This window comes from Lissotriton vulgaris, chromosome 2_1, assembly GCF_964263255.1.
Source record: "Lissotriton vulgaris chromosome 2_1, aLisVul1.2, whole genome shotgun sequence".
In the NCBI taxonomy this organism is placed as follows: Eukaryota; Metazoa; Chordata; class Amphibia; order Caudata; family Salamandridae; genus Lissotriton; species Lissotriton vulgaris.
In genome coordinates this window covers 473583457-473606747 of record NC_141687.1, presented here as the reverse complement: position 1 = coordinate 473606747, position 23291 = coordinate 473583457, and the positions used below count along the sequence as shown (strand labels likewise).

Sequence of the window (23291 nt, the reverse complement as noted above, 5' to 3'; positions counted from 1 at the left end):
AAATGACTGGAACTAATGATAGGAAGATTAAAAGGCAGAGGTAAACAGCCTGGATGTCAGTGACTTTCTAATAGCCAGATGGTTAGAGTTTTAATTTTTATTTTTATTTTAGAGTTTTATATAGCGCAAACTAGACCCCAAGAGCGCTTTACCTAGCACCAGTTTCGTTACACAAGGACACATTCATTTTTGTTAGGCACAGGGAGATTACGTGATTTGCCCAGAATCACAGGATGTTAAGCGTCATTGCAGAGAGTGTAACCCACTTCCCCAGCTTCCACATCGACCACTCTAGTCCTAAGGCTACATCCTCTCCCCAATTCCTGAAATGGTTCCAAAGGCGGTAGTTGCATAGGCAAAGCTTCTATCTGCCCAGGAAGATGTGGAGATGGTTGGAACTAACATTTTGTTAGCTGAAGCCAAACACAAAGATCTATTTGGGATGGACCAACTGAGTTTGTCTCAAAGCAGGGTGTGGCCCGTATGGTAGAGTGATTTGTGCACTGCACTGAGCGCCTTGAAGGTGATTCTCTTTGTGATGGGTTGCCAGTGTAAATCATGCCCAGCTTCAGAGAGGGGTTAAAAATCTTTGATCTTTTAGCCACCAGAATTACTGCTTCAGCCTCTGGTGTCTATTTAAAACATCCTGTTGTGCTTCAACGTACATACCCTTACAATAACCTAACTTTGAATGCACCAGAGAGGTGACTGCTACATTCTTCAAGCCTGCAGGCAGTAAAGGAAGTATTTTCATCAACACTTTTAAGGAATGGAAGCATGAAGAGACCAAAGAACTGGTCTGATCCTTAAAAGAAAACTTGGAATCGAAAATAGTTCCAAGATTCCTTGCTTTGACCACTGCAGTAGGCACAGGGCCAGGAGCTGGTGGCCACCAGGAGCTATTCTCAAAGGAGGTTTCTAACACCAGGAAGACATCCAGTTGAAGATTGCGGTCATGCAGATGCTGAAACGTGTGGCCACCTCATTAATGTCGTTCTTTATGGGGACATTAGTTTCAGTGTCATTGGCGCAGGACAGTGACAAACTCGAAAGACCCAATAAGGCTCATGAGAGGGGGCACATATTTTAAACAGGGTCGGGCTCAAAGATGAGCCCTTTGGAACACTGCATGGCAGCGAGAAAGGCTTTGGTCTAAAGTTTCCAAGGTTCACTGCTTGCTCCCTGTCATCTAGGAAGGAGCAGAGGAGTTGAACACCTATTTCACTCAGTCACTGGTTCAACATAGTATGCCTAACCATGTCAAAGGCTGTGTAAAGGTCCGGAAGGACCACCGCAGCCTTGTCACCTCGATCTAGAATAGTCCTATCCTCTTCAGTTACTGAGATCAATGCAGTTTCAGTATTATGTGCTTTCCTAAAGCCAAATTCGGAGACGTCTAAAATGCTGTTTTCCTCCAAAAAGATGGTAAGAGTGTTATTAAGGTGTCTCTCTAACACCTTAGCAAGAAAAGGGAGCCTTGCTATCAGGCGCTAGTTCACTACTGACACCGGATCTAGGCTGGGATTTTTCAGAAGTGGCAGAATGGAGGCCTTTTTCTACTCTATGGGATAGCAGCCACGTTTTAACATGTTAAGCGACAAGGTTGTGGAAGGAACCACAAAGTCTGCTATATCATGCAGTACTTTAGTAGGACAGGTGTCCCAGGGAGCTCTGAACATGTTGCTTAATTAGCTCAATCAATAATTATGGGGAAATGGTAGGGAATTCCTGAAGGGTTGATGGGTTATGCTTAAAACAGAAAGATTGCGGGGTTCTGGTCAGACGTGATGCTGTGAGGAAGATTGTTGAAAACTGTTTCAACTTTGCTTTGAAAAAAAGATCGCAAAATTGTTGCGTTTGAGGAGATGAAGAGGAATCAGGGTGAGAGACAAGCCTATTAACTGTTTGGAAGAGTTCCATGGTCGAGTTAGAGGCAGACCTGATTTTCTCAGAGAAGTATATAGTCTTCTCTGAGATTATCAGGTTGTTGTATTTCTGAATTAATGATATGTACTTCTGTTTTTCCTCTGAGGCATAGTGAGTTTCCCAAGTCCTCTCTTGCCGTTGGCAATTTTTCTTTAGTTCTCTCAATTTGGGAGAATACCAGGGGGGGCCGAAGGTCTAGTTCTATGATTAGCGATTTTCTTGGGTGGGGCCACCTTGTTTGCAGCTTTTTGAAGACCTATGAAAGAGGGAGGCATCCTTGTTGGGAGAGTCCGAAAGAGATAGTTCAGAGGTCTCAAGGTGTTTAATGAGATCAGCTCTCTTGACTTCATCCCAAGACCGGACCAATTTGGTATGGGGAGATGAGTTGGATGGCTCTTTCAAGAGATTAATATTAAAACTAGACTGAACTGTCTTATGATCGGACCATGTAAGTGGGAGGATATTGCTAATTTGACATTCTCAAAGATTTGTAAAGATCCCATCCAGAGTATGCCCAGCCCAGAAAGTAGGGGCGAGGACCATTTGTTTTAGCTCAAAACACATGAGATTGGCTAGCAGAATGTTTGTATCAGTGTTGTCAGGAACATCTAGATGGAAGTTAAAGTCTACTAAGACTGAATAATTACTGAAATGAACGTTTCGTTCTAAGAACTCACTGAGAGCTTCCAAAAAGCTGGTTTTAGGACCCAGAGGTCTATAAACCAATAACCCATGAAACTTAGCGTGGATATTTAATTTACTACTAAAGAGAGCTTCACAATCGGAAATTAGTTTCTGGGTGATCAGACCGATCGAAAGAGCTTTTAAACATAAAAGCTAATTCTCCACCCCATTTGCCTACTCTATCCAGGTGCATAATATTGTAGTTAGCAGGTAGCGCACTGTTTATATCAGGGCCAGCTGCTGAATCTGCCCAGGTCTCAGTAAGAAAGGTAATATCAGGGCTGTAGGACTCTAGAGCTCATATTTATGCTTTAACATTGAATAAGATTTTAGTAGAGTACAATTCACTGCTTGTGGTGATCAGGAGAGGTAGACTCCCTTTTGGTGATATTGCATGTGAAATGGCACTTATAGCAAATATATGATTTTTGTGTTAGATTAAAAAGAAAGCGATTACATTCATCACAGGAGGCTACGGCTGAAAGCTTTTTAAAAATGATTATTGTGTATTTACTAAATTGGCCAGGGTTTCTAGAATATGACACAGTCCAGGCACAAAAGGCTTGCCTTTGCGGGCCTTCAGCGCGCCAGTGGCGTGCCCGCTGCACGGTCGCACTGCCATGGTGAAATTACAGCCCGCCTGTCGCAGGGCGTGTCAAAGAGGCATTGTCCTGTAAGAGTCCATGGACAGGAAACAGGTTGGAGAAATTAAAAACAAACCGGGTTCCAGCAACCCCACCAGTCACCGCCGGATCCCCAGCAAGTTAACAGAATAATAGTAAAATAAATAATAGCTAAAATAACAGTGCAAAAAGTAATAAAATTAATAAAACGGGTATTAACCCTCTAAAAGCTAGTGCCTGTATCTATAGGAGCCAGTCAACTCTAGGAATGGCACAAGCTTGCGCTTGCAAGGAAATTAAAATATGGTGCAAGTTAGCTTCTTTCCTGGCTGTATTCCAGGCAGTCTTTTGCACCTTACTCAATGTCTTTCCTGTCCTACTTTGAGACAGATGTCCAAAGTTGAGCCTCCTAGCTTATTTAGTCAGTGGATTGCTTTTGTGTGTGTGCACCCATCATAAGTGTATAGAGTTCAGATATCAGTCACCTTTCACAGCTTCTTAGTAAAAAACTAGGTTTCAGATTTAGGAAGGTTCCTACAGACCATTGGTTAAATCACAGTTTTCAAAACATAACAGAGTATTTGATAATACCTAAATCTTTCATATTAAGGCAAGCCATATACTGATTTGAGTTGTTCCAAATACCTTATACCTTTCCTTATAGGAGAGTTCCACTAGTGTAACAAATCCTTTCACTTCCCAGGTGTTGAAACCAGTGAGATCCATGGCAGGAGTGAACTCTAGGTTTACCACAATGAGGGACAATGATGAAGGTGCAAGTGGAAAGCCCAAACCTGAGAGCTACCCAGTCTCAGATTTTGCAATTGGTGACCAGTAAATTCCCACCTTCCATGAGCCCTATGTAACTACAATTGCTTCCAGATAGATCGTTCTGCTATTTCTTTTTAGAAAAATCTACTCTTTTCTCTTACTCCAATCTTTTCCATTCACTACAGATCGCAATTGTGCTGCTTAACACCCAAGGTGTTCGATATACCCTTGATCAGTGGGTGTGGTTGATTTCTTAGAGATGTGTTGCCGGTTCCTACTCAGATAAAGTTATCGAACATTTTTAGAAATTGCTTAAGGTTTGCAGGTAGTCCGTCACTGATGACTATAGTATAGGATAGTTTTTCTCACGGAGTGGTACACATGGGGCTGGCCCCCATGAGGTCCTGAAGAAGAGGTTTAGGGGACACCTCGAAACATGTCAACCAAATACTAGGGAAAGTATAGACATAACAGTTACACTTCCTCCCTACTATTAATACCTTTTGATCCATACCAACTAGGAGCAGGAATAAATTAATCGCTCATTAGCTATGTATTTTTAGCATCACCACTCCCCCAAACACTGCACTACACATTTTGTTCACAAACAGTGCTTCTATGTAGTTCCGCAAGTTGCAGCACACCCCAGACAGTAGCTATCACCTAGGAGAAACCCTTGGTGAGTGAGGGGACTCAAGAAGAGAATTTTCTCTTCTTAGTTTTGGGGCGTTGTTTCGTACATTTAGCGGAAGCCCTTCCTTTTGATAAGGTTCTCTGATCTGTCATTTGCAGATTTGTTAATAACTATACACTGTCTGGAGGACGAACCTAACGTTTACCGCCTACTCCCCCATTTTGTTTACTTTCTATTTAAATGTAACCATAAAAGAAACAGTCAGCAGAAAAAAGTCCATACAAATACAAGTGATTAAAAAAACATTTCATAAGAACGTTTACACAATAAGGAAAAACAGTCATATGATTAAAAAGAAAGGGAGTATTTTTGCTTTTAAAAGTCATTGTTTTTTCTAGTGCATGTTGCTAAAGGTTTTTTCTGTGGTTCATGATACATTTTAAAAAGTTTAAGACCAGGTAACAGACTTCTTCAGACTCTAAGGTTTGCAGTCTAAGAAAGGCCGATCGACATTGTCTGAAGCCCCATCGCCTACATAGCGGGAGAATCCAACGTTTTCTGTGAGGATGGTAACATTTGCAAAACATGATAACGTGGATATTAGATTGTATTGATTTCCCGTCGCAGGGACATGGGGGCATGCTTGGTTCCCAGGCCTTATTTAAGGGAAAAGCGACCAGTCTGAAAAAAAGGTTCAGTCTGAGCCTGGTCAGCAGCATCCTCTCATATATTTTAGTGTGCAAGGTAAGATACGGTTGAATGCCAAAGGTTTGCTGAACTATATTTGCGTGAATCACTGAAGGTTTTACAGCATTGGTTGACAATCTTAGTGTTTCCAGATGTCGTAGTGCAAGTTCCTTAAGCTCGTTCTTTGGGAGGGCGACAATCGACTCTGGTTGGAGATAGTATTTTTCAAGCCCAAGGTCGGTGAAGAAGTTTCTAATATAACGGAGCCACTTCAGTCTGCAGGAGTGGTCGAGTGACATTGTGTCAGCCACTATCGACTGAGATAACCTGTTTGTGTCCGATATCTAGATACGCCTCCACAAGAGCAATGGCTGGATTTTGAGAAGGTCCTGGAGATAAGGAATTCCCAGTTCCATGTGGGAGGCGTAGGTTGGTGAACCTTTCGGAGTGTAAACGTTCTTATGAAATGTTTTTTTAATCACTTGTATTTGTATGGACTTTTTTCTGCTGACTGTTTCTTTTATGGTTTTCTTCGTGATTAACCGAATAAAGAATTATTATTATTATTATTATTATTATTATTATTATTAAATGTAACCATAGGCCTCTCCATCCTTTGTGATGCATTAATCACGATCATAGAATCCCTGTGTTATCCTGAATAACCATGTGACATATAGCAGATCTCCTCCAATCCCACCACCAAAGGAACAAATGAGGAAATTAGTAAGAGGTTATGCCAGTGTTTTATTCCATTCACTTTAAGTCTTGGTCTACCTAGGCCCAATCAGTAGGCGTTGGCTCACATGGGGTTCTCAGATAGCCCTATATAGGTTCAACAATGGGCATTCTCTCCCTGCTGCGAATTCCTTCCATGTAGAGTGTGTGGTCCTGGACAAACTTGCATAAAAGAGAAAATGTGACACTTGCAACTCAAATGGCATCATTGTTTCCTAGGATGTTCATAAGGTGTGACTAATACAAGTCTCTCATCGTTATGAGAAACTGTCTATCTAGCTCTCTACCTCTGCTTCGAGAGATAGGATCCGGCGCCCAGACAGCACTGTGGAGCTAGGTCTGCATAAGCATCCACCGTACAACAAATCTGTAGACCACATAGGTGTTAGCTGGAAAGAAATTAGTACTTAAGATCTATAGTTAAACTGTATCGAAGGCTCCGTTGCATCTTTTTTTATTTCTATTTCAACTAAACAGGGCTAGAGTTTTAAAGTAATCCGATGCAGTTACTCAAATGGATTCAGAAGATTACATCCAAACATCCAATCCCATTATGTGAAACAGGAAAATTCACTGGGCAGAGTTAAGGCCAAAGTAACAAATTCACCTGCCAATAGATGAAAGAGGCTACTCATAAAATGCCAATGGCTGAAAGGGGGTGGACCCAAAGTATGCTCTATGTATATTTTAAGCAATATGTCTTTGATAGCTGTGCAATCAAAAACACAGAAAACCTCTCCTAGAACATTATACATCTGTAGGTAATATATCCGTTACTTTATAAACAGATAGCTGTGTAGCCAAAACACAGTAATATAAAGAAACTTGTGTTAAGTAATGTGTTTCCATAAACTTTATTACAGACCACACAATGAAAAGATTATTATCATGCTGTTCATAAAACCATGTGAATGAAAACTTAAAGGTAGAGGATGTCTCAAATATCTGTCCCATTGTTCTAGGAGTCAATCTCTGATATCTGGCAGAGACTCTTTTTAAATTCTAAAATGCAGTACTAATTATTACACAGCAGTGGAAGGCCTCTTTCAAACAATGGTGTTGCCATTCTGTGTGCTGAGTTCGATTAACAACACTGTTAAATATTATTCTTTTTATTTTAATCAGGGGAAAGTATGGTCTTCTGGTCATTGAAAGGCATGGGTAACAATATACATCTGTTATTTCAGCGCCAAGATGCCCCGTTGCTGGGGTGAACTTGCGCTTTACAAATACACATATTATGTTATGTTATTATTAACTGACTGTTAAGGGTATGGATGCAGTAAGCAGGTACATTTCACAGCAGTTGACTTGTTCTTATTGTATACAAAGACAATAGAACGACCGCTCTTTGAGTAGTAAGAGCACTTTCACCATTCTCTTTCGGGGAGCACTGTAAAATGCTATTGAAGCATGTGTCTACATTACTAAGGAGATGCCACTTTAGTTGACTCCACGGAAAGACATCAATGAAGGGTAGCACAGTCTAGTTCTGGTGCCAAAAGATGCCTGATAAAATGTTTTTCAGGTGAAGGGAAATTCCTGGAGTATTTCAAATATCAAAGTTCTGCCAGACGAAAGTATGCATGAGAGCCCTGCTTATGGCCACTGTAGAAAAGGTAGCCCATTTCTATTACTTCAATGGGTGGGAATGCAACGTCAGGACATTTTCTACAAATAATAACCATTCCACTATGGTATAACACTAGTTCTCAGTACAAGTACGTCTAAACTTTGACAATAAACCATCAGTATTTCAACTTCTTTCATTTGGGAGAACAAGATAAAGCAAACATCTTGCATTACACACACTTTCCCTTATGACCTCTCAGGTTTTCTGTTAGTGTCTAGACTTTAGCGCTTCGAAAATCTTCCAAACTAGGGAATGTAGAATAGACAAATGGAATGTCGACAGGTGAGTTATCCAGCTACAAAGAAAAAAACATCTTGTTGGCTTTCTCCTCAGCTGCAGCAGGCTAACAACTGAGTCATAATTCATTCATTCAAGCTTTCAATTGTAAACCTCTAATGGACAATTATATACCTTTTTCGATTTATCTGAAAATTCCAAACGTACATGGGTGAGAAAAAGCAGAACTAATCATACCTCTAGACAGATCAGAAGTGATTCTTTTTTAGAAGGGTCTAAAAGTCTGGGAAATGTCAATATCCCAAGTAATTACACCACCAATGGATCTCTGTCGGGATGTTATCAACACACTGCTGACTCCTGATTCTTCAATTGCACTTATCCACAAACTGTGTCATGATGACCATCTTTACTGTGCTTACTGTCCCATAACACTGCTGAACAACACGGAGCACAAGACGTTTTCCAAATTTCAGCCCACATCCACAACCTGTTGTGTTTGGGGCTAGTCATATTAAACAGCAGCTTTTTTTACTGAGTAGATTATTAAACAAGAATACATCACAACAGTAAGCCTGAACACATTATGCTACCATTGAAAATATGCAATGTCGCAATATGGGCAGATGCTGAAAAGGCATTTGACCCTGTGCAATGGAGAAAACCATGGCTGGTAATGGAACAGATAACATTAATGCAACATTTCATTTGAGGGGCACACGTTCTGTAGAAACCCCCATAGTGCATCCGCTACAGGTTAAAGGACTACCCATATTCAAATTTCATAGGGAACTAGGCAGGAGTGCATCTACGTACCTCTCCTATTAGCCCTTTTTATCAAATCCCTAGTCATCCCATCAAGAGGAAACAGAAAGCATTTAGCATGTCTTTTAAAACAAATGTATCCTTTGCAGATTATCTCCTAACTATCAAATACATTTTCTTCAATCTCACTGATAATGGATAGCGGAACTATAGAGGAGTTATCAACTTTACTGGCGCAAAAGTAATTCAAATACTGGGGATAGGAGGGGGAGAGGGGGAATGACTGAGGACCAGGTCATAAGGCCACTGTAAAGTGTGCGAGAAAAGGTGCAGGAAACTGAAGCAGTACCGGAGCAAAAAGTAAAACACAAGGAACCAAAAAGAAACATGCAAACACAGTCTTAAATGTAAACGAGGCGGGGTTAGGCAACCTCAGTTTAAAAATCTTATGCCAGAAAAGAAGCTCTTGATACCAGTCTACCCAGAGCCATAAGGTGTTTTCAAGAGCCAACAGAACAAGAGTGAAAGGAAATAGTACATAGTGGCCCGGGACAAAAGGCGCACCGAAAGTAACTCGTAGTAAGATTGTGGGTGATTGGAATCTGGTACTGAAGGTAGATTAAAATCTTGATCAGACACCAGCCTAAATGTACACATCATCAACACGTGGTGGGTAGCCCAAACAAGTGACAAACACTTCAGCAGTGACTGAAGGAGCCAACACAATGACAGTGCCTAACTGGGACAAATCCGGAGCCCATCCACTTGGTATTTGTTAACAGCATAAGGTCTTGCTTAAGGCTGACCTAATGATAAATAAAAAAGTTAATGTTCTGAGAGGTACATGTTCGACTGCATGTCTATATAACTTGCTAATGTTAAGAACGGGAGTGTTATTGCTTTGCTTTGTTTTTAAATATTTCACTTGAGTCACGTTCTTGTGTTTGTTTTTAAACTCACCCCATTCTCTGCTGTTCAGACAGGGACAGAGACCTTCACCCTGACAACCCGCGCTGCGGATTTTATCGTTGCCGCGGCCCTCTCGAAAGCAATACCAGCTGCCGCCATTACCGGCGTGCACAGAGGCCACGCCCCTTCGAGGCCACGCCCCCCTCCGCCTTCCCTCCTCCTATAAATCATGTGCATCTGGAGGAAGCGCAGCGGACGAGCGCAGCGGGCGCACCTAAGGCAAGCCCGTCTGCGCCCGTCATCACCAAGACATCGCCTCTCGCCTGTCCCCCTGCTCAAATTCCACGGTATGTATACCGCTATGACAGGGAGCGTCTCCTCGCTCTGAATTCGGCTCAGAGATGTGACAAGCTAGCAGGCTGCCTTGGACGGACTTGCTTACAATGTAAGTCCTGTAACTTTGCCACACCCAAACCCTGCTTATCTGGGCACAGAGCCATCATGCCAAAAAACACCTCCCTCACGGTCCTCCAGTTAAATGTCAGGTCCCTTGTAAAACACCATTCTGAAGTTAATACTCTCTTAACTGATGAGAACCCTGATATTCTATTTTTATGCGAAACCTGGCTCCATGACGATCTGACGAGCATTCATAGCCTCACGCTGCCAGAGGGCTTCTCAATGAAGTCTATTAATAGAGACACTAGGGGAGGTGGTATAGCTGTTATATACCGAACAGCATACACCTGCTCTTTCATGAAGGAAGACATCTGGGGGTGTGAAAGTGCTCTTTTTAAGATCACTACAGGCCCCCATTTTGCCCTCTCTGGGCTCTACATCTATCGTCTTCCGGGACCCACCCCTAAGTTCATTGAGGAACTTCTAGACGTGGCTCACGCCCTCGTAGTGTCTTCGGCTAACTTTATTATATTGGGAGATCTTAACCTCCACTTTGACTCCACTCTTGACCCCACCATCAAAAATCTTCTGGCGGATTTCACAGCTTTACAGTTAAATTCTCTTATTCATACCACCACTCACTCCGCTGGTCACCTATTAGACCCCGTCTTTACCAATATCCCAGAGGCCACGGCTGACCTACCCAAACCCATGGGATGGACTGACCACTTTCTCATCAGATTTACGATGATGGTAAGAGAATTACCCATTAAAGAAATGTCTACCCCTTGTTTTAAGAGGCCATGGCATAAATTGCTAACTGGTGACCTACTCACCACCTTAGGAGAATCCCAACTCATAGCTACTAAAGATATCAATACGTCCTATGCTGCTTTCCAGGACTGGATTACTAAAGGACTGACACCATAATACCAGCTAAATGGACCAAAGCACGCAGCTCCCCTTCCAACCCATGGTACAATGAAACTCTAAAAATCATGCGGAAAGAGTGCAAAATAGCTGAGCGCAGTTGGAGAAAGGAGTACAAAGACAGTGATAAAGCTCTCTACCTGTCCAAGTCAAAACTCTATCATAAAGTCATACGTCCTGCGCGCGCGTCCTTCTACGCAAAATAAATTAATTCTAGCACTAATCCTACAAAAACTATTTTTAAACTGGTGCAAAAACTTCAAAATAGTTGTAATCCAGCTTCCTGCACCACCTCCACACAGCAGTGCGAGGATCTCGCCGTTTTCTTCATAGAAAAGGTGAGAAAAATGTATAGTGCCTTTTCACAGGACTCTCCCGACCTTTCTAACCCCTCTAATCCATCCATCAAGGACTCTAGGCTGTCACTCATACCTGAAATTTCCCATGACGACCTAGCCAAACTTTGCAGAAAGGTTAAGTCCGGCTCCCCTACAGATCCCATGAGACTGGCCCAATTTTTTGAATCTTTAGATTTCTTCCTCCCTTCCTTGGCCACGCTACTTAATCTCTCCTTCTCTTCGGCTGTGGTCCCTGCCTACTGGAAACAAGCATGGGTCTCCCCTATTATTAAAAAGCCTACTTTAGACCCCACAAATCTGGAAAACTTTAGACCTATCTCACTGCTTCCATGGGTGTCTAAACTAGCAGAAGCCCATGTGAATAATGTCCTGTCCCACCACATGGTCCAAAATAACATCTTGGACCCAATCTCAGAACGGTTTCAGGCCAGGACATAGTACAGAGTCTGCCCTGTTGACTACCACCGAACACCTCCGGAATATACTTGATGCCGGTCAGAGTGCTGCGCTGATTCTACTTGATCTCAGCGCAGCCTTTGATACGGTCTCCCATAACATCTTGCTAGAACGCCTTGAGGTTATAGGGATTAGTGATCTTGCCCTTGATTGGTTCCGTTCTTTCTTGAAGGACAGGTCCTTCCGGGTCTCAGCCCCTCCGTTTATCTCCCGGTCCCACCCCATCGGTCAAGGAGTTCCCCAGGGCTCTGCACTCAGTCCATCCCTTTTTAACCTTTATGTACAGCCTCTCTCGGCAGTGGCCAAAGAGTGGGACCTCACGCTGGTGTCGTACGCCGACGACACGCAGCTGGTTATCACTCTCACTGAGGGCCCTTCAATCTCGGCTACGAGATTTAGGGATGGCTTAGCTGCAGTTGCCCAGTGGATGACGGGCAACTGCTTACAACTGAACGCAGGGAAAACGGAGGTGCTGCTCCTCGGTAAAAACTCCTGTTACTGGAGTGATCACTGGTGGCCTTCCTTGCTGGGCCCCATCCCTTCACCAAAAACTCTGGTTAAAAACGTAGGCGTCTGGCTGGACTCCTCGCTCAGTTTTCAGACCCACACAAAGAAAGTGTCAGCTACTTGTGTGGGCCTGCTGAGGAGTCTCAACCCGATACTCGGTTTCTTCGATTCAAAAACGCGCCAGCTAATTGTTCAATCTATCATTCTTTCTCGGCTGGATTACGCCAGTGTTTTATTTTTAGGCGCCAATAAAGCAGAGATAGCACGGCTGCAACGGGTACAGAACTCAGCGGCAAGGGCCGTGGTGGGCCTCCCCCGTAGGTGCTCCGTCAGAGCTACCATTCAAAGACTACACTGGCTGCCGATCGAATCTCAAATTCAATTCAAGACCCTCACTATTGCTTTTAAAATTCTTAAATCAGAATGTCCTGAACTACTACGCCCGCTCTTAGTACCTTTCATCCCTCAGCGCAATCTGCGCTCCCTAGGTCAACATCTTGTGACTATCCCTCGAACGAAGCTCTGCCGAATGGGTGGCCGTTCCTTCAAAGTTCTGGGGGCAAAACTTTGGAACTCCCTGCCACTGAACATTCACTCCCTGAATAACTTGTCCGCCTTCCAGAAGGCAATTAAAACTCATTTATTCCCTCTGTCCTAGGCCATCTCGCTGTTCCCTCTCATACCCCTCAGCTGTTATTTCATGGTTATTAGCGCTGGGACGCCTCGTTGCTGGGGCAGCTGTTCGCGCTCAAACAAATACATAACATAACTGTGCCTCTACGGCTTGTTCATAAGGGAGTTGTTGTTGCTTTCCAAAGTACAGCTATCATGTCATCACAACCAGTAAAAGTAGTAGATAAGCAACCTAAAATGTAGGTTTAAAGAAATCAAATATCCAGAACTTATCTTAAGAAATAACCGAACTGGTTGTAGTCATGTCTCAATTCTGGAAACACCAGTAACAAGTTAAATACCTGGATGCATAAGACAGCTTCTTCCCTTTGAAGAGCTCACTGGCTTCCAGCTTCTCTTCGTAGGTCAGCTTTTTCTGGTCAGTGAACTGTTCTCGGTATTTCTTACACTACACAAAGAGAACAGAGCAATGAAATAAACAAGTAGTGATTTATTTTATCTGCACAACAAAATTTGAACTCTTCAACATGAACCCCCTAATGTCAAAAGTTTTCCTCTGTTGAAGAAACAGTGAAATGAACAAAAAAACGAGAATAACCATCCCTCTCCGGTAACAACTCTTAGTGCTAGCATATTTAGATAAAGTGGATGTAGAAGAGAAACATGGATTGCAAATTAAACGAGTAAAAGAAAACAATGACACCTTTGCATAATTTACCAACTATCTATAGTAAGAGCATTTCTGCTGGTTCTATAAGAGCAGTAAATAAGATGGGAACAGTAGCCTTAAGAGAAATTGTTTTGTTAGGCTTCTAGTGGTGGAGGGAAAATTAAATGAAACCAAATTATGACATTTATAATTGCTACATCAACAGTCTGTATAAAAAGGAGGACGCCAAAAGATGAGTTACTTTATTGGCAAGTACAAGCTATTTCTTTATTAGGTCAGGGTATGTTTATCTTAAACCTTTAAAATTTAGTAAGTAAATGTAGCCTTCATGCACATTCTATACTTAATTAGACAAATTTTGAATAGGTGCAACGCGAAGCTTAGACTATTTACTGGCACATTTGATATTACAATTTGCATTTAATGTCAACTGTAATGTATTTTAATGGAACATGTATGTAGCGTTGACATCCTTTAAAAATAAGTAAAAGTGACTTTTCATCTAACTCCCTAGTGCTGCTGTTGGGAGCTGCTTGGTTAAGGAGCTGTAGTGAGGATACAATGACTAAAAGCAGCAAGCCACTTAAGTGTTCCTTTCCATTTTCCCTCATGTATTTTGTTCAATAAAGATTTAGAATCACTGGAAGAAAAAAATACTAGGCCTTACTTAATGCTGAAAGGTGAATTCAATCTGAAGGAAAACAAATACTGTCACAGAAGACTCTGGTTAATTTGTTTAAATAACGATTTAACTTTAACACCACAATATTAAGGGTTAACACCTCATTAGTTACATTTTTTGAGATTGTCTATGACCCTTCATGATAGAAGCATAAGGCTGCGCAAGGATATTATAACTTTTTACCAAGTTTCTTGATTTGTGTGAATAGTCTCTTCCTGCAAGTCTTTCACTAACCCCAAATAATTATGAGAAAGGTAATCTCAAATCAGCAAAGGACCAGGTCCTCTTGAACCAATAAGAACTGATGCGGCTGACTTGTGCATTTCTTCCCCTTCTGCCACTTTGCTAGCCACCCCTGCCCAAGGCACTCATGGCATGAAGCCATGGCTGTAGTGAGTGGGTGGCTATTTTGTCTATGTAAGCGGTGGCATGCCTTTCAGGGGACTTATTCACCAACCCTACACCCGAGAGAGTGAGGTTAGTTTGGACATTAAAGATAATATATAAAAAAAACATAACTGATGAACCACACTTTTTTTAATGGATGGCAGAATATCTACACTCCTGGCTTACAAGGAACTTCGGATCATTTTGAATTGAGACAAAGAGTTGTAGCTCAGTCAAGGAAGCAGGCAAGGTTGGGACTGACTAACCTTAACAAACAAGTTACTTACCTTCAGTAACGATGTATCTGTAAGAGACATAGGTTAGTTATAGATTCCTTACCTTAGAATTACCCCAGGCGTCAGACTGGATCCGGAGAATTCTTTCTTAGCAGTATCCCTGCAAGTCGGTTGGTGGGGTCGGTCGACTTTGCGTCCGTCGTCGGCATCATGTTTGTCGGGATGACATTGCAGTGCATACTTATACGCCACCCCTGCACGTCAGTTCTAACACGACCTTGCACACCAGAAGCGCAGAGCCATGAAAGACACTGACCACTGGTGTGCTAAAACTAGGGCCCTGCAAGGAAGTCCATGTCCCTAGAGGTTAGTTCGCAGAGCAGGAAAGATGGGTGTGGCGGTAAGGAATCTATATCTAACCTATGTCTCTTACAGATACATTGTTACCAAAGGTAAGTAACTTGTTCATCTGAAAGAGACCGTTAGTTATAGATTCCTTTCCTTAGAATAGATACCCCCACAATACCAACCCCGGAGGCGGGTCAGCGAACCAAGTTCACACTAGAAAGTCCTGGAGGACAAACTAGCAACATTGCCGTCCCTCCAGACTTGGCTGTCTAGGTAGTAATGTCTGGTGAACATGTGCAAGGATGCCCACGTGGCTGCCTGACAGATGTCAATGAGTGAACTCCATGTGCAAGGGCAGTGGAGGCTGCCGTAGCTCTAGTGGCATGAGCTCGGAGCCCCACTGGAGGTTCCTTTTTCGCCAAAGTGTAATAGACTTTAATACAAAGGACAACCCATCTAGAGATGGTACGCTTTTGAACAGCCCGACCTTTCTTGGCACCTACACAGCCAACGAAAAGGTGATCATCCACCCAGAAATCTTTTGTGTGGAAGAAGGACAGCGCACGTTTTGGGTCCAGATGGTGGAGTACCTCCTCCTCCTTGGAAGGGTTGAGAGGTCAGAAAATGCTGGGCAAAGTAATGGTTTGTCCAATGTGAAAAGGTGTAACCACTTTTGGAAGGAATGAGGGTCTTGTTCGAAGCACCACTTTGTCCGGATGCACAGAGAATAAAGGGGGCTTAGAGAAAGAGCTTGAAGCTCACTCACCCTGTGAGCAGAGGTGATGGCAACAAGGAAGGCAGTTTTCAATGTGAGGAGCCTGAGAGGACAGTTGTGAAGAGGCTGGAAGGGAGCACACATGATATAAGTTAAGACAAGGTTCAAGTCCCACTTGGGCATTATGAAAGGAGATGGAGGAAAGAGATGAGTAATGCCCTTAAAGAATCTACTTACAATAGGGGAATTGAACAAAGATGGCTGATCTCTTAGCCGAAGGAAGGCAGAGATGGCCGCAAGATTCAGTATTGTTAATTTTCTCGAGGACCTGCATAAATCAACTAAAGCCAACGTCAGGTTCTCACAGGATTTGCGGGTCACTAGGGACCTTGAGATCAAGAGGGAGTCTGGCAAGGATGCATTTTGGTGCCTTTTTTTATTTAATTTTTACATAAATGAACTGGATAGTGTATTAAGAGCAACTGAAGTTGATTATCCCTGTGTAGGGCGGCGTGGCATTCCCGTCCTGCTATATGCGGACGATGCCGTCTTCATATCCAGGACTGAATAGGGTATGCAATCCCTTTTAAGTACATTCTCTAGATTCATGTCTGATCAAGACCTGGCAATTAACAACTCCAACTCCTACGTCATGAAAGTGGGGCAACAATCGAAAAAGAGTTTTCAATTTAGTGTTGCCCCTGCTAAGATCCCCCGCACGAATGTATTTTCCTACTTAAGGGTTCTTTTTGACGATCAACTTAAATGGGGTCATCTAATTTTGAGTAAAAAGGAGGATCTGGTAAACGCAGAAATTTGTAATTTTGCCTCTAAAATAGGGAAGAAACCAACAGGAGCCATGGTGCAATTTTATCAACCTAAAAGCTTGGCCATGGCTACCTACGGTAGTGAAATTTGGGGATATATTGCCACAGATTCCCTTCAGGTAGTGGAGAATGATTTTTCGAAACATTTATTATGTGTTCCACGTGGAACCTCTAATCTAGCGGTCCACGAGGAACTGGGGGTCCCCTATTTAAGCGATGCTCTTGCGCTGCGACCATTGATTTTTTGGCTAAAGTGCTGGCTGAACAAAGATTTGACTCTCAACCATTTGATTCTAAGAGTGCATGTCCCTCGACAATTCATCCCGTATTCCCTGGCTTAGGCATATTAAAAGTAGTTTTGAAGGGTTAGGGCGTGGTGATCTATTTTATAAGCCTGATGTTATTCTCAAGAAGGATGTGGAATGAATTAAGACAGCCTTCCTGACTTTAAGGAAAACGGAGAGGGAAGCCGAGGAGGTGCAGAAACCTAGTGTTCGCATGTTTTTAATGCTTAAAACAACCCCAATAATGGAACCTTATCTTATGGGATCCCTGTCATCACACGAGAAGTTTTTACTAACCAGGTTTTGGATGAATCTCTTCCATCTTTTGTTAGCCAGACCTAAGGGTTATAGTAGAGGTCAAGTGCTAGGTTCTTGCGGCTGCGACGGACAGTCTCCGCAGGTTTTGCTGCACTTCCTGTTTTTATACAAATTGTATGAAACCCCTGCAGGCACTTTTTGGTTCCTGTTTTAAAAAGAATGAATTTTAGACAGGCTTGACCGGCCCTGGTGTATCTTCAACTGTTGAAAGATGTCTGCATTTTTTTTATAGTAGGGTTTTTAAAAGCTGCTGTAAAATCTAGGACATGTATGGATGTGTAGTGTGGAGTTTGTTGATCTAGGCATGCTTACTAGTTTAGCTGTTCTTGCTTGCGGTATGGGATAATTTTTTTAATTATGTTTAAACGTATAATTGTTTTTATGTACTTGTATTTGTGCAACTTTTATGGTTTTTGACCACAAACCGAATAAAGTTTGAATGATTGATTGACCTCTGAAACCGGGGAAACTGCCTTTGCTGTACATATCGCCACAACCTTATTCCATCAACAGGGGTATACTATTTTAGTGGAGGGACAGGCATATACCATTTAGTGGAGAGATGCCTGGATGCCAAGATGACATTACAGACTTGGGGTGGAGCGTCAAAAGATGTCAACTGTCGCCGCTCAATCTCCACACAAGGAGGTGAAGGCTGGACAGGTTTGGGTGAAGAAGCCTCCCTTGGAGCTACAACAGAAGATCCTTCCAAAGAGGCAGTCTGAGTGGAGGATTGATGGCCATGCTCAGGAGCTCTAGGTACCCGACTCTTCGTGCCCAGTCCGGAGCCACAAGAATAACTTGAACCTGGTAACGCTTGATCTTCTTTCGCACTCTGGGCAGAAGTAGTACAGGTGAAAAAACGTACAGGAGGCCACAGTTCCACTTGCAACACAAAGCGTTGCTGAGCGAGTGATGCCTGGAAACTTCAACGTATTTACAACAAGGGGTGGTGAGGGACAGAGTCTCTGAATTAAGCAGAAAGCTCTCACCCAGTCAAGAGATCAGGGCTAGATCCAACACCGTTTTTTAGCTCACTGCACCATCCCAGTTTCTGAACCTGGCTGTATGCAAATTAGTCTGTTCCTGTCCCAGTGCATGATGGGAACAGGGCAAACAAAACTAAAAAAGCCAATTCTTACACTGGGAAGGAAACAAGCTCCCGGGGACCGGTTTCTGGCATTACAGCCGTCTTCGGCCCGGTTTGCTTGAATCCTGATGGTGCAATGAGCAAGGGTCTCACATCTGAGAATACCCTTCCACGCTTAGGGTGGACAAAAATATTTACAACAAGGGGTGGTGAGGGACAGAGTCTCTGAATTAAGCAGAAAGCTCTCACCCAGTCAAGAGATCAGGGCTAGATCCAACACCGTTTTTTAGCTCACTGCACCATCCCAGTTTCAGAACCTGGCTGTATGCAAATTAGTCTGTTCCTGTCCCAGTGCATGATGGGAACAGGGCAAACCAAACTACAAAAGCCAATTCTTACACTGGGAAGGAAACAAGCTCCCGGGGACCTTTTTGTAAATCGTTTTTGGCCACTATAGGTGTGGCAGGGTATACTCAGACATGAGTCCCTTTCTCACTGCTCCATCAGGATTCAAGCAAGCCGGGCCGAAGAAGGCTGAAATGCCAGAAACCGGTCCCCGGTAGCTTGTCTCCTTTCTGGTGAAGAATTGGCTTGGTAGTTTAGTCTGCCCTGTTCCCATGATGCACTGGGCCAGGGACAGACTGATTTGCATATAGCCAGGTTCTGAGCTGGGATGGGGCAGTGAGATAAATAACGGTGATGGATCAAGCCCTGATCTTTGGACTGGGTAAGAGTGGTCTGTTTAACTCAGACACTCTGTTCATCACCACCCCCCTTTTTGTAAATCGTTTTTGGCCACTATAGGTGTGGCAGGGTATACTCAGACATGAGTCCCTTTCTCACTGCTCCATCAGGATTCAAGCAAGCCGGGCCGAAGAAGGCTGAAATGCCAGAAACCGGTCCCCGGTAGCTTGTCTCCTTTCTGGTGAAGAATTGGCTTGGTAGTTTAGTCTGCCCTGTTCCCATGATGCACTGGGCCAGGGACAGACTGTTTTGCATATAGCCAGGTTCTGAGCTGGGATGGGGCAGTGAGATAAATAACGGTGATGGATCAAGCCCTGATCTTTGGACTGGGTAAGAGTCGTCTGTTTAACTCAGACACTCTGTTCATCACCACCCCCCTTTTTGTAAATCGTTTTTGGCCACTATAGGTGTGGCAGGGTATACTCAGACATGAGTCCCTTTCTCACTGCTCCATCAGGATTCAAGCAAGCCGGGCCGAAGAAGGCTGAAATGCCAGAAACCGGTCCCCGGTAGCTTGTCTCCTTTCTGGTGAAGAATTGGCTTGGTAGTTTAGTCTGCCCTGTTCCCATGATGCACTGGGCCAGGGACAGACTGATTTGCATATAGCCAGGTTCTGAGCTGGGATGGGGCAGTGAGATAAATAACGGTGATGGATCAAGCCCTGATCTTTGGACTGGGTAAGAGTGGTCTGTTTAACTCAGACACTCTGTTCATCACCACCCCCCTTTTTGTAAAACTTCAACGAGCTGAATTGCTGACATTGCGTGTTCTCTTCGGTGGCTCTCCCCACCGCCAAAAAAGACCTTGCACCACCTCCTAGTATCTCCATTCATGATCTACCAGGCACTGGTGGCTGAGTTTGTCCACCCTGGCGTTCAGAGAGCCTGCAAGGTGTTGAACCACCAGGGTCATACCCTGATGTTCCATCCATGTCCAGGGACAAAGAGCCTCTTGACATAGGTTCAACGACCCCACCCCACCCGGTTTATTGCAGTACCACATGGCGGTGGTGTTGTCCGTGAACACCTGCACCACTTTCCCCTTTAGATAGGGAAGGAATGCCTTCAGTGCCAGGTGGATTGCCCAGAGCTCCAGCAGGTTGATGTGGAGCTCGGACTCTGCTGGAGACAGACACCTGAGATCTCCGCCTCTCCCAAATGGCCGCCACATCCCAGGATTGACACATCTGTCACTACTCTAAGATCTGGTTGGGGAAGGGAGAAGAATTTGCCTCTGACAATAGCTTGGTTCGGTAACCACCACTGCAGTTGCTTTGCAGTCCCCTCCGAAATCTGAAAGTAGTCGGAAAGAATCCCCTGATGCTGCGCTCACTGAAATTTCAAGTCGCACTGCAGAACATGCATATGCGATCTGGCATGATTCACAAACAGGATGCAGGAGGCCATGAGGCCCAGTAATCTCAGGGTCATTCTCACCAAAATCCAGGATAGAGGCTGAAACATCAGACTTGCTGCTCGGGAGGATAGGCCTGAAACTGCACAGTGTCCAGAACAGCTCCGATGAAAAGGAGCGTTGGAGAGGGAGTAACTTCGGCACATTGAAAGTGATCCCCAATGAATACAGGAGGTGGCCTTCAGCACCCAGTCGTCAAGATAGGGGAACACTGGACCCCTGATCTGCGCAGATGAGCTGCGACCACCGCCATCACTTTCATGAACACCCATGGGGCCCTGGTAAGGCCGAACGGGAGCATGGTGAACTGAAAATGCTTGTGGCCTACCATGAACCTCAGGTAGCGGCTGTGGGCTGGCAGGACGGGGATGTGAAAATAGGCATCCTGCAAGTCCAGCACCACCATCCAGTCTCCAGAGTCGAGTGCAGACAGGACTTGAGCCAAGGATAGCAGTTTTAAATTATCCTTCAGGAGGAAGCGGCTGAGGGCCCTGAGGTCTGGAATAGGATGCAGGCCTTTGTTCTCCTTGGGAACCAGAAAGTAGCAGGAATAGCAACCACGACCTACTTCTGGTGCAGGAACCCTCTCCATAGCTCCCTTGGCCAAGAGAGCTGAAACTTCTTGGCGGAGAAACACCAAATGATCCTCTTACATGCAACACAGTGGCATGGAGGGGGTAATCTCGAAGGGGAGGGAACAGTCCCTTTTGGCTATTTTCAACACTCATCTGTCCGACATGATGGATTGCCAGTGGAAGAGGTGATTGCGAATGCTGCCACCCACTGGCCTTTGGTGGCCCTGAAAGGTCAGACTAGGAAGGCTTTGAGGCTACTGCAGACGGTAAAGGGTGGGCTAGTCTGCCTGCATTGCTGGGTCCCATGTACTTGCCGCAGAGAGGCTGGGCAGCTTGAGGGATCCGGTGGCTGGACTGGGTCAGACATGGTTTAGCGCCCCTTCCAATAACCACGAAAGAGACAAAAAGCAGACTCAGGGGGGGCAAGATGACGCAGCAAGTACCAAGGATCTGGCTGTAGCTCAAGAATCCTTAAATTGCTCCAGCGCAGAGTCTGCTTTGCCACTGAAAAGCAAACGTCCATCGAAGGGCATGTTCTGAAAATGTTGACTGGACATCCCCCCGAAAAGCCAAATGTCCTCAACCAGACATATCGCCTAAGGGCTACCGACGTGGCAATCATTCTGCCCAGTGAGTCCGTGGTATACAGTCCACATCTTATTGTTAATTTGGCTGCGTCTTGTCCATACGCCACTACCTGGGAGAGAACAGACCAGGCCTCCTCTGGGAACTGAGGCAGCACTTGCACGACTGTATCCCAGATAGTATGAGAGAATCGGCCCAAGAGGCACATGGTATTCATGGACCGCAGTGCCATGCTGGAGGAATGTAAATGTAATGTAAATGTATAGGCATTTATATAGCGCACTACTTACCCGGAGGGTCCCAAGGCGCTTCGACCGCTGCGAAACCCTTCCTGGCTTCCCTGAGAGATGGTCCCTTAATCGGTATCTCCAGGGTGAGACCAGGCATCCCCGGCGGTCTAGTGGGGCCGTTAGTGAAGATGAGGCAAGCTAATGCCCAGAGTTGCCGAGTGTGATCGCTGATCAGAGTGGGCACCGAGGCAAGAGAATTATCGAGTACGCTGACATAGGTCCAGAAACCTGCCGCGCCGGGGCAAAGGTGTTGGGTGAGGAAAACTGGGTTGCCCGGAGCTGGGCGGTAGCAGCGGGCAATTGTCGTTATCACAGGAGCCCCTGTGCTTGGACCTGGTGCCCAGAAGGAAGTCAGTGAGGGCTTCATTGAAGGGCAGGAGGGATTCAGAAGAGGTTGCCGCAGGCTGAAGCACCTCTGTCAGGAGATTAGTCCTGATTGCCACTTAAGGGATCTCCAGGCCCATGGCCTCGGCTGCTCTTCGCACCACCACAGCGTAAGAGCCTCCCTCCCCCGTAGCCATGATAGGGAAAGAAAGTATGCCAAGGTCTGGAGAAGTGTCCAGACCACTGGCTCTCTCCAGTCCGGCTCTTCAAGCTGGTCTGCCAAAGGGACCAGCGACCACTTCCAATCCTCATCACCACCTTCTGGGCGATAGGGAATACCAGGGATGAACAGGGGAACAAAAGAACCCTCGGGTGTCGAATCAGACATCGGCCGACGTCGGTTCGGCTCCAGGTCCATCTCGGGGTAAGGTTGGGGATGTTGTCACCGGGATTGGTGCAGGGGAAGGACGAGTAAGGCATTGATCTAGATCCAGACCTGGATCCATGGGGTCCTTCGGTGCTGGTGTGGAGCCAATGGCACCAAAGATCCCAGGACCCCCATCCGGCTCCGTGGGGCCTGAAGGCCCGCCGGCAGAGTCGGTCGCCCAAAATGGAATGGAGGGCCTTGTAAAATGCATGAAGCTGGGCAGGGGACGCTCCAGCTCTGGGAAATGGGGGGAGGCATGGAGTCGTCCCAGAAGGAGGCACCGAAGACGGAGCCTTTGAGTAACGACGCTCCGGGTCCAGCGTTGCGCCAGCCGACTGGTGGGAAGAAGGCGAAGAGCGACAGTGCTTCTTCGCCTTCTTCTTGTGCTTCAACTTACCCGTGGACTTCAAAGACTTGGAATGGGATGAGGTGTGGTGGCTCCGCAAGAAGTCTCAAGACCTTCCCCTCGAGCGAGACCGGGAACG

General features: G+C 44.9%; 1 protein-coding gene across 4 annotated transcripts in view; it reads right to left on the bottom strand.

Annotated features, from left to right (window-relative positions):
• MYO1B (myosin IB) overlaps positions 1-23291 on the bottom strand; it is a 757882-nt gene that overhangs the window by 61200 nt on the left and 673391 nt on the right. For all 4 annotated transcript variants that reach the window (XM_086955387.1, XM_086955390.1, XM_086955388.1 and 1 more), the window contains one exon: positions 13233-13339. In XM_086955387.1, the coding sequence (XP_086811513.1) occupies positions 13233-13339 (107 nt within the window). The remainder of the gene's footprint in view (positions 1-13232; positions 13340-23291) is intronic.